General features: G+C 40.9%; 1 protein-coding gene across 1 annotated transcript in view; it reads right to left on the bottom strand.

The window, feature by feature from the left end:
- cdkl5 (cyclin-dependent kinase-like 5) overlaps positions 1-12574 on the bottom strand; it is a 37980-nt gene that overhangs the window by 24308 nt on the left and 1098 nt on the right. The window contains exons 2-6 of the mRNA XM_037690245.1: positions 9043-9077; positions 3908-3953; positions 3687-3823; positions 2547-2667; positions 56-115 (exon numbers count right to left, since the gene is read on the bottom strand). Coding sequence (XP_037546173.1) covers positions 56-115; positions 2547-2667; positions 3687-3823; positions 3908-3953; positions 9043-9077 — 399 coding nt within the window. The remainder of the gene's footprint in view (positions 1-55; positions 116-2546; positions 2668-3686; positions 3824-3907; positions 3954-9042; positions 9078-12574) is intronic.

The following is a 12574-nucleotide window of genomic DNA, read 5'->3' as shown; positions in this document are numbered from 1 at the left end:
TGTATTATTTTTTTTTTTTCTTCTTTTGTTAACAGGAAATAATCTGAAAACTCACCAAAGTCACAGAGTTTGAGAACATCTGAAGAACTGATGAGAAGGTTTTCTGGCTTAATATCTGGAACAGAGAAAGTTTTGTATCACTGTCCTTCTTTATTCAAACATGTTTAGAAAAAAAATCCACTTATATCTGTTTGTTTTTGTCTGAAGAACCTAACAAAGATTTTCTACAATGAAAATAATTCTTCAAAATGGATGTAAGCACATTTAGAGGCTGTTTACACCTGTCGCTTGACTCTGATTTGAACCAACACTGAGTGGATCCAGTGGCACTGAGTACAGGTCTGAATGGCCTCACTGGGAACTGAAAGTGTGTAGGAACACCTCACCTCAGAAAGAGTTCATCTCACCTTGACAAACATCATTCCTGTGTTTTCTCTTTGAAACTATTAAAATAAGATTCCTCTATTCCCTTGGGAATGAACAGACATAATTTTACTAATATTCTGCTCACAAACTTCCTAAGTTGACACTAATGTAATAAAAAAAACCTGTTATTGTATTAACCTCACCTGACATTATAAACTCAATAACTCAAAGCCTTTGTTTGAAACTGAGAGATCGTTTTTAAAGAGGCTTTGTTCAATCTAACCTTGGGGTTTCTAAACATGCAAACTTGCTAGGTTTGAACTCTTCCCTTATGTAAAAGGAGTTCTCAGACTGGTTCCCATGAAGATAACAAAGAAAGAGTCTTTGTTTGTTCAATTTGACATTGCATGTTTTAAGTTTAATACTTAAAATACACATTTCTCACGTATAAACATTCAAAATATGGCATCTTTAGAATTAAATCTTATTTTAACAGTTTCAAAGACAAAACACAGGAATGATGTTTGTCAAGGTGAGGTGTTCCTCTACAGTTGTCCCCTTAGAGATGGATCAGACCACCACCTTTAGAGGTGGGGTGGTAATCCATCCAGAACCATGCTGTAGGACCTCACATTGAACTAATTTAGACGTTTCATGGAAAAGATTAAAAATAAAATTATGTCACATAATCCATGGGATCATTCTCAAGATAAATCTTGTTTTGTTTATTTCAGCATAAAGTATTGATAATTTGTTCTAATTTTATTATCGTAGTCATGGATTACAGGACAGAACATGGGTGAATTTCTCTTTGGTTTTTGGAACAGCTGTCAATCAGAGGACAACAGTCTGAGCAGCAACATGTTGCATTATATTAACGTAATGAGACCAGCACAGGGTGAAGGCTGATGGGTTAAAATCTTCAGACTTGGCTCTGACTCAGAGTTAGGTAATTAAAGTTTTGGAATGATGTTACTGTCAAAATAATAACGTAGTTCAGATGTCTGAATCTAGGTTGGCCGGGAGTCTTTGCCTCATATCTAAGGTCATGGTTCTAGACCAGAACCGGTTAAAATGACCCCTCTGGGTCAAGTCCTCTTTGCCTCAGGTGGAGGAGTTCAGGTATCTAGCTGTCTTTTTCCTGACAAAGTGGGAGATGGTCGACAAACTGGGGCCTCATCCTCAGTAATGAGGGTGCTGGTTCGGTTGGTGGTGGTGAAGAAAGAGTTGAGTTGAAATGCAAAGCTCTAGATTTACTGGTCTGTCTATCTTTCAACCCTCACCTGTAATCATGAGGTTTGATCAGGACTGAAAGAACCAGATCCTGGTTCTTTCAGCTGTTTTGTAGGGCAGAGGGGCGGAGGAAACAGGGTGAGGAGCTCCGTCATCCGAGGGGAGCTCGGAATTGCTGCTCCTCCACATTGAAAGAGGTCAGCTGAGGAGGTTCATCTAGTTAGAATGCCTCCCTTTAGAGGTTTTCCAGTGGGAAGAGACCCCAGGGCAGACCCAGGGATTATGTGTATTCTGGTCTGGGAACAACTCGAGGTGCCCCAGGAGGAGCAGGAGAGTGGTCAGGGTTTAGGTCCTTGACCTGTTGCCTCTGTGACCCGCCTACACATAGGCAAGAGGATGAAGATTTCACAGAAACATCTGTCCACACACAGATAAAAATAGCAGCCAATCATAAACATTTTAAGGAACAAGTTAACCGGCCAGATTTGAACACACTCACAGCAATCAGATTACAAACGACAGGTCTGAACAGCTCCTTAGATTAATGTCAAAATTTTAGATCATGTATTTGGATTTTACTGGGCTAAATAACTTCTCCAGATCTGCAACACAAACAAGTCTGAGTTCTTGTAGTCAGAGTTTGTTTGTCTGATAATAAATCCAGAGTTGGAATGTCAGGAAGATTTCTGGTTGGTGTAAACTGGTTGTGATCAAGGAGCGTCAGTGGTACCAGATTTCATTTGTTTTTGTTCAAAGTTTCTAGCTGAGTGAAACAACCCACAGCTACTTTGGTGACAACTTTGATGAAAATGGTTTAAACGCTGGAGAATCCTAAAAAAACAAGTTTCAAATTCACTGTTTTGTACCGAATCAACTAACTCTATTTTTGCAGCAACAACTCTGTCTAGATTTAGAAGTGCTGATGAACAAACAGGTCAAACGCTCACCTCTGTGGACAATTTCGTTGGTGTGGCACCAGTTGATGGCTTTGATCAGCTGGAAGATGTAGCTGCGGACTTTATCTGGTGGAGCGCCGGTCGGAAACTCCTCCAACAGCTCGAGCATGTTCTGGAAAACCATGATAAGATTTAACCTTCAGGAGAGCTGAGGGGGGACAGCAGGACATCTGTCCATCCATCTATCTGTCTATTCATCCAACTGTCCATCCAACAATCCGTCCATTCATCCATCAATCCAAGTCTATTCATCCATCCATCTGTCCAGTCATTCATCTATTCATCCAACTGTCCATCCAACGATCCATCTATCTGTCTATTCATCAACTTTCCATCCAACAAGCCATCCATCCACCCATCTGTCTATTCATCCATCCATCTGTCTATTCATCTGTCCATCCATCTACCTGTCTATTCATCCATCCCTCCATCCAGCCATCTATTCATTCAACTGTCCATCCAACAATCCATCCATCATCCATCTATTCATCCAACAATCCATCCATCCATCCATCCATCCAACCAACTGTTCATCCAACAATCCATCCATCTGTCTATTCATCATCCATTCATCCATCCATCCATCCATATATCTGTCTATTCATCCATCTGTCTATTCATCCAACTGTCCAACCAACGATCCACCCATCATCCATCCATCCATCATCCATGTCCATCCATCCATTCATCCATTAATTAATCCATCCATCTATTTATTCATCCATTCATCCATCTACCATCCATCCATCCATCCATCCATCCATTAATTAATCTATCCATCCATTTATTCATCCATTCATCCATCTACCCATCCATCCATTCATCCATCATCCATCCATCCATTTATTTATCCATTCATCCATCTATCTATCCATTAATTCATCCATCCATCCTTCAGTAGCTGAAGTTCAGTCAGTTTAAGTACTTGGTTGGCCACCCTGGCAACACAGTGGGGAATACCATTACTCACCACCAGCACAGTTTTTGTGTTGCCATGGTGACACTTTTTCCTGTTTAACTGAGCAGTCAACATCCTACAGCTTTAAAGCAGACCAGTCACAGCAGCATACAGAAGTAGGATTGTGTGCACAGAGCTCAGACTGGGTGAATTAAACACAACAACACTGTTACCCTCTCTACGTATTCAAAGACCAGGTAGAGCTTCCCCCTCCTGCGGAAAGCCTCCTTCAGTTCCACGATGTTGTCCTGCTTCAATGTCCGGAGCATCTTCAGCTCCCGAAGGGTCGTTTCTTTAACCTCCTCATTTTCTGGGTGGAGATTAAAGATGCATAAAAACATTTTCAGCACCGTCTCTCACTCCGTCATTAAAAAAAAACTGTTCCTTCACACACCTTCACTGTCTTTGAACTTCTTAATGGCCACCAGCTCGTTGGTTTCCTATGAAGAAACGAAGCCGTGAGAGACCAAGTGGAACCAAAAAACAAACTTTAGTGAGTAAACTAAGGCACAAGATGCGTCTTAAAGGTACAAAGTCAAGATACGGAGTTAGCAGTTGGAAAGTAAAAGGGGAAAAGCAAATACAATAAAATAATTAAATTGTTAAAAACTCAATAAATTGGAAATGAAACGATAATACTGTATCATATAATATATTAAAAGTTGTTTGTGACTCGCAAAAAGTCCTAATTAAAAATTACATAACTACATGTTTCACCTAAGGACGTTGCTATAATTATTGCATATTGTTTTTGCACTATAAGTGTTTAGTGTATTCTTAGTTTAGCATATTTCTTAGTTCATATCTTAGATCTTATTACTGTTTTTTCTTTTACAATTTATACTTTGTTGGATGCAACTGGGACCCTGTGTACATAATTTTGTTCCACCACATGTATCACGAGACGTGAATGACAATAAAGAAAACCTTGACCTTGGTAATTGTACCGGCACAATGCATTCTGGGGCGATGACTTACATAGGTTTAGTGAAGACTAAAACACAAGGAGTCAAGGCTAAACATTTATAACACAATGACAATAAAGTTATATTTTGTGTTAGTTCTTATGCACAATATATGGGTCAAAATGATCAAATGTGATCAACTTGTGATGTCTGATATTTTAGCTCTAGACCTAACACTATACAAATATTAGTTCTGGAGCTAACACCATACATGATTACTTTCTGAGACACAGGCTTGCTTGGTGTGGTTTTAAAATGATGTGCTGATTCATCCCTAGCTCATAAAATTCAACAGATCGTTCCATATCTTTGTTTAAAACTTGGTTATACAGGTAGGATGAGTGACATGCATTCCTTAAATGGATGCTACATTGATTGGAAAGCCATATTTTCAGTAACATATATTTCTATAATCCCCTCAGGCTTCAGCGGCTGAAGACAATGGACCAGAGAGGGAGTTACATCACAGCCCCTCAGCTCTGGTTTGTCCTTGGGTCCACAGAAGGTCAGACGACAGACGGCTCAGGCGCTGGAAGGAGCTGCATGTCACCGTCTGTGCTCTTCATCACACAAACCAGGTGTTTTACAGGGATGTTTAATATAAAATCATCTGCTTCAATGTCTGCAAATAATATCTGCACTTGAATCTCTACTGTAAAAAGCTGGTAAAGGTTGTATTTGAATTGTTTTATCTATGATATCTTAATATTTTCTTTGTCAAGCCACCTTTTAATTTAACAGACCTAAAAATAACTCATTTTATTAACATATGCTAAAAATCTCATATCATACAATGGCTGAATAAAGGCCAAAAAGATTTCCAATTAGTTAATTATCGAGTCTCATTAAGCTGGGGATTTTTTTCCCCCCCAGGTTTTATAAACAATTACCCAAAACCTGTTGGTGTGTGAGGAGAACAAACTGGACCTGGCCTCAGTCCCAGTCAGCCAGGCATGTTTGAGTCTCTGGAGCTGGATCTGGATGCAGTCAGTGTCCGAGTACTGATCATTGACCCAAATGAGAAAACATGTGTCGCTGACCGCCAATGACACAGAGCATGTAGGACACAGGAAGTAGCAACAGGAAGATCAATGTGAACAGCAAGAGAGAGGGACAGTGCCTACTACGAGATAACAGCGAGATGGTTCTTGTTCTTGTTTGTTTGAAACTGGCGATGTCTGGTTCTTCAGTGCCACTGTCCTGCATGTTTTAGCAAGATTTTCTGCTTTGACACACACAATTTAAACAAACGAACGATTGATGAGTTGAGAAGAGCAGGGAAACATCTAAAACATGCAGGATGGTGGCCCTCGAGCATCAGGACTGTCTGGTTGAGACAGTCGCCCTGGCAGAGTTTGATGGGTTCAGGCGGTCTGATGGAACACGATCCTCGTCAGATTTTAGGTGAGTGATCTCGTCGTCATTTCCTCATAAAAAAACTGGTGAAACCAGTGTGTCAGTGTCTGGTAGTCTGGCATGTCTGGTTCTCCTCCGTGTCTCCTCTGTTTCACTAACCTTTGTTATTCTGCCACATCAGACTTTTGTCTGTGTTAAATAAAAAGTGGTTATTTTATTTGAGCTTCTCGTGTCAGTCTCCATTTCTGGGTTCTACCTTTCTGAGCTCTAAAAAATCTAACTTTTATTCTCAAAGGACTCAGAAGGTTTTTTTTTTTTTTTTTTTTTAATCTAAGAAGACATTTCTTTTAAAGAAACTTAGAGCAAATTTCTGATCATCTTAAGTGCATGTTGTCATCATTGTATGTTCCCATTCAATGGAGAAATTAGTTCTCTGCATTTGACCCATCGCACCTGGGATACACACAGGTGGAGCAGTGGGCAGCTATGTGGGTGCCCGGGGAGCAATTAGGGATTGGGTGTCTTGCTCAGAGACACCCCGACATGTGGGCATGGCTGGGGATCGGGCTTTCGGGTCCCAGGTCGGATGCCCTGCCTCTACCCCATCTTGGCCCCCTTCTAGTTAATAATTAAGTTTGAAAGAGATTTTAGACAAATGATCAAAGATGATTAATCAGCAGGTCCTGGGAGCTCTCAGGTAGCACAGGGTGACTCGGTACCAGCACCAGGAGACTGGTGTAGGTTGAGATATTGTCACTCCCAAAACACGTATTCAAGCTAACACATGAGCCTCCATACAAACGCCCACATATGCTAATACAACACTTGCACAAAGTGGCAGAACAAATCCTGGCACGCATTCACTCGCCTAATTAAATGTTCTGTCAAACACAAACTGCGTAAAGAATATTTAAATTACACAACCAACACTTTAAATTAATTTCTCGGCGGCACAGTTAGAGGTTTCTGTTTGGGTTTAAGCCCAGCGAGTTTGGAATATTTGAAATCCTATTATTCCCACGCAGGTCTGCTGCAGGCTTCTAACGGGGTGACCCATTTACCAACAGGCTCCCGGCGCATCACTTCCTGTCTGTCAAATGCACCCTCTCCCTCTGCTGCCCTGCTTCCAGCTGGGAAAAGTAAAAATAACTGCTCTCTTGCTGCAAAGCTTTTACTGGTCTGAGACGAAAGCTTCATGTGCAAAAAGCTGAAACTCTGACATTGTCATATCTGTGGGAAAAATGTTAATTGTCAGTCAGAGAAACAAAAAGATGGCTTTTCCTTGAACTTGACTTAACTTTAAAAGCTGTTGGTTAAACCCTACAAGAACATAAGGTTTCTGAAGTTTTTTGGTGTTGAGTAAAAGTATCTATCCACAAAGTATGGAAAGCTATTTGCGTATTTATTCAATATCCTGTTTATATCAAGTGTATTCTCCCTCCAGCTGGAGCCAACCATTGAAAAGCACAGGAAGCCATACAGTACGTGGTACACCCATACAATGTATACTGTACATCAAAATGAGCGGCAAGAGGTTTGTGGTCATTTCTAGTGGCATTTTGAGTTACCATGGTGATGTAATAAACAAGAATGACATATGGGTATTGCTTCAGATCTTGATAAAATTGTACGCTTGTTGAAATGTCTCATGAACAGCTGGACAGACATAATGAAAACTGTCAGGATGTGTGTCTGTTTTTTGATAGTCTTTTTGTTCAATGTTGGTTTAGTTTCCCCTTTTGGTTGTTATTTATGTTTTTCAGTGTTCTGTTCCTCTGTTGTTTGCTTTTTCAGTTCCTGCTCCACCCACTCTCACCTGTCCCCAGTTGTCATTTTGCCCAGGTGTCCCCACTCCGTCCATCAGCCCGGGTCCATAAGACCTTTCAGTTCTCATTCTTTCCTCAGTTGTGTTATATGTTACTCATTCCACGTGTGCAACAAACACTTTCATGAAGTAATCCTTGAAAGTTCCTTAGACTAAATGCTATGTTTAGCCAAGTTTTTGTTCCCGGCGCAAAATAAAGAAAAAAAAAGGAAATACCATCCATCTGTCCGTTCATGCATGTTGTGAGCATAATCTTCTTCTTCTTCTTTCAGCTTTTCCCTCTTCAGGGGTTTCCACAGCGAGTCATCCTCCTCCATCTCACTCTGTCCTCACTCCAACTACCTCCATGTCCTCTCTAACTGCATCCATATATATCACATCTTTGGACTTCCTTTTTGTCTTTTTCCTGGCAGCTGCATTTCTAACATCCTTCTACCAATATACCCACTGTCCCTCCTCTGGACATGTACAAACCATCTCAGTCTGACCTCTCTAACTTTATCTCCCAGTTGTTCAACCTGTGCTGTACCTCTGATGATCTCATTCCTAATCTTCTCCATCCTTGTCACTTAGGAGAACCTCAGTGTCTTCATTTCTGCTACTTCCAGTTCTCTCTCTTATTTTATTGTCCATGTCTCTGTCTCCAGCCCATACAACATAGTTGGTCTCACCACTGTCTTGTAAACTTTTCCTTTGACATTTGCTGATACCTTTTGTTGCAAATCACTCCTGAAACTTTTCTCCATCCACTCCATCCTGCCTGGACTCTCTTCTTCACCTCTTTACCACACTCCCCATCTTTCTGGACAGTGGACCCCATGTACTTGAAGACCTGCACCTTTGTGACCTCTGCTCCTTGTAGCCTCACTGTTCCACTGGCCTCCCACTCATTCACACGTACTCTGTCTTACTACAGCTGACTTTAATTCCTCTTCTTTCAAGTGCATACCTCCACCTTTCCAAGTTCTCCTCCACCTGTTCCCTGTTCTCACCACAGATCACAATGTCATCTACAAACATCATAGTCCATGGATATTCCTGCCTGACCTCATCTGTTCGTTGGACCATCACCAAAGCAAACAAAAAGGGTCTCAGATCTGATCCTTGATGCACTCCCACCTCCACCTTGAAGGAGGTGGAGCATAATAACTTGAAAAATAAGTGAGGTACCGACTTTCATTTTGGTGTGCGGCTACATCTAGGTGTAGCAAAGGTTCCTTTCGAAAACTGGTTTGCCACATCAAAATCCAAGATGGCAGCCACTACATACAGTATGTACATATGCAAATTTTGTGAGCTGAACAACTTGAATAATAAGCAAAGTTTGTGGAAATGTATCACAGCACAAAATGTTAACAGAACCGTTAGAACGCCACGTCTTACCTTGTGTCTGCATTTCAGCACCACGCCATACGCACCTGGACAGGAAACAAACACAAACACACAAGAAGGTCAGTCATCTGAGTTTAAATGTTCACATCATGTTGGTGGCTTCCTGCTTCAGAAAATATCAAACTAGAGAAATGTCATTTCCTGTGAAAATGTAACATGAATGCTTATCACTGAAGGATATTTTTTCTGAAGAGTGATTAATTACTCCTGCTCATGTTTGTGATGTGTGATATTAACGGTCCCATGTAATCACTCTTACTGTGACATTAGTGAGGAACAGAAAGAACTGGTTGTTTTTTGATATCCTCAAGGTTTGATTGATATATTGATAAGATAGAGTTGATATGATATGGTGACGTGTCTTCAAGCAGAGTTCTTGACTCAGATCCACTCCTTCTTGTCTAGAGTGGACCTTTTGATGACAACTCGGACATGGAGGGAGGAGCTGAGGGCTGGGCTGAAGGTTATTCTATAAAACTAACTTGTCTGGTTCAGGAAATTAGAGCAGGTCAAGGTTTCACACGGATGAGAGCACTGATAACAGTGTAATCTTGTAATTTAATGTTCTGTGAATGCTGGACTGCTCTTCAAAGCTTTGCAAATAAACGTGATGAACTACACCTTAGTCTGTTTGGGATGGGAATCTTCTTTTTTCCATGACTGAACCAAAATAAAAGAGCACATAAAAGCTGATATCAGCTGAAAAGCAGATGAAATGAGCATAAAAATTAATTTGTTAGAAAGAGGCAAAAAAGGAGGAAATTAGCACAGGAAAAAAAGCAGAAAAAACAGCTAAAATTAGCAGAAAAATGCTTAAAAGTAGTTGAAATTAGCAGGAAATAAGAGTACAAAGAAGCTAAAGGAGCTAAAGAAAGCTGAATAGCAGAAATGTGTTGGAAAAAAGCTGAACCAGAACAAGCTGAAGACAACAACAGCTGCATTGAGCATTACAACGTTTCAAACAGCTGAAGGCTTTGAAGGATGTGAAGCTCCATTCATTTTCAATGAGGAAAACATGGCCGACAAAGGCAAATATTTCAAAAAGTAACAATTTTAACACAAAAAGTCACAGCAGGGAATGTCCTGAATGAGCCAAACATTTTGAGACATGAAATGTTGAAATGAAACAAAAACAGTTAGTGAGGGGGACATGGTCTTCCATAAATTCTGTTCTTGACAAAGACCCCAACAATAAAAAAAAATCATGTTTTGTTTGTCTTTGCTTAGTCAAAGTGTGCACGTTTACAAAGACGAGATGAAAGGGTCACTTTTAATGTTTCACTCAGCGTTAGAGGTCTCCATTTTCTTTACCCACTTCTTTCTGGGCCACAGGGAGCCGGTGTTGGTCTCCAGTAGTGAGGGACACCTGGACAGGTCTCCAGTCCATCACTGGACAAGATAAACAACCATTCACTCTCTCACTCACACCTAGGGACAATTTAGAGTTACCAATCAGACTAACATGCATGTTTTTGGTATGTGGGAGAAAACCGGAGTACCCAGAGAAAACCCACACATGCATGGAAAACATGTAAACTCCACCCAGAAAAACCAGGAGGTGAACCTGCAACCTTCTCGCTGAGAGGAGCAGCTCTACCAACAGTGTCACCGTGCCGCCCTTAACAACAAACTTGTGCAAAGTAAAATAAGTAGCTCAGTCAATTTCAAAGATTTGGAGCTAAAACTTGGTGTGGTAGTAGCTGAGAGTCATCCCCACCACACTCTGACTTCTAAAATACTCAAAAGATCCCACAAGGTTTGACCAAAATGTCTCCAACAAGAAGATCTTAGCTTTAAACATTTGGCCTTTAACCGTTTATGTTTTGTTGTAGTTGCTGTTCTGAGTGAAATGTGAAGTTTTCTTGTCTCTATTTTTTTTCCTGCTGTTAAAACTTGACACTTCTTGCCAAGCTGGCAGTTTGAGGATCGATGCCCTTTGAGCTGCAGGAGGACATTTATTGTGAAACAGAAGGTGGGCTGAATCCTTCCAGGGAACAGAGCGTCACAGGTCTGAACTAACTGGATTGTTGTTGCAAATCATTACCAGTTTAGATATAAATGTTCTTTTTTTAGCTGAAACTAAGACATACTGTCAGGAAGAAAAAAAAATGTTTGGAGTTTACAAGAGCAACACAAAACTGGATCAGAGCCAGAAATGAAGGTTTATTTTAACCAAATGAGAAGAACAAACGGCACAATCTACATTAAGGCCTAAATCCAGGACAAAATGCATATCACCCACCGCCTTTTACATCCCAGTCTTGTAGGATTTGAACCCAGGAATGCAGAAGAACCTCAAAATAAAACAAAAAACTTTATTTAATTAAAATTCAAAAAGCTGATGTAGCAGCACAGAAATGAACTGAACTCCAGGTGACGTGGAAAAAACCACGGAGAGCCAAAACATGGCATGAAGGCCAACAACGACAGGATGTAAAGACCAGCCTGATGAGGAAGAGGAGACACCTGGGCTACATGAGACTGGGAACAGGTGAGGGTGGGCGGAGCTAGAACTGACTGACTATACAAACACTCAAGAAGTTAAACACGAGGAACAAACTGAACATGAAACTAACGCCATGAAAAATAAATGAAAACAGAAAACCACTGATCCTGACATTGTATGCCACTCTCAAAGCTCAGATCTGATGTTTCTGATTGTTCAGATTATAATTTAAACCTGTCAGAGTCAGAGTGAACAGCAGACGTGACGTCACACGCAGCACGAATAATGCTACACATCAGCATGAGTGCATCGGTTCTGTTGGGTCATCAGAACCGATTTAATTCTTATCTGACAGGACTGTTTGGTCCAGTGTTTACATTTGACCTTGTCTCTTCTCAACTACGCCGACGCAGAATTTCACTTCGGAAGCGACAAACTGAAAGCAAAACAAACTCAGTGATTGAGCCCATCAACAGAATTTATTTCTGTTGAAAATTTGTTTTTCTTAGAAATATTTTGTTGTTGAAAACTTGGTAAGAAAACTGAAAGTTAAACTGGGTTTCTTTTTCAGAAACAGATCCTGTCTACCTCTGAATGCTAGGAAACACATCTCCTCCTACATGTCTCTGCGTGAGTGCAGCTACAGCGTGCGCTCCCAGGACATTATTACCTGCAGTGTCCCCTCAGTGCGGACTGAACTAGGCAAAAGGGCCTTCTCCTACTCCGCTCCTGTTTTCTGGAACACCTTGCAAACAACGCCTCTGCAGTGGTACTGAGTTATAGCCCTTTTTGAGCTTTCTATTGTAATTTGGCTGTGGCAGCCATCTTGAGTTGGGTTGACTCTTAAAGTTTATTAACATACAGCTGAAGTCGCTCCATGTCAATTTCTGTGTTTGCTATTTTTTTGTTTGTGTTTTTTTCTTTTTTTTTTTTTAACCCTTTTGGGTTGATTTTCTCTGTTTTGTCTTTGAGATCACCTCTGGCATCAGTTCAGCTCCTCCTCCTTAGTCTGCCCCCCCACACACACACCCACCCACCCACCCACCCACCCACACACACACACACACACACACACAC

The sequence above is a fragment of the Nematolebias whitei genome, chromosome 2 (genome assembly GCF_014905685.2).
Source record: "Nematolebias whitei isolate Nwh7 chromosome 2, NemWhi1, whole genome shotgun sequence".
Taxonomy (NCBI): domain Eukaryota; kingdom Metazoa; phylum Chordata; class Actinopteri; order Cyprinodontiformes; family Rivulidae; genus Nematolebias; species Nematolebias whitei.
Note: the sequence above shows the minus strand (reverse complement) of the source record. Positions and strands in the feature narration are given on the sequence as shown.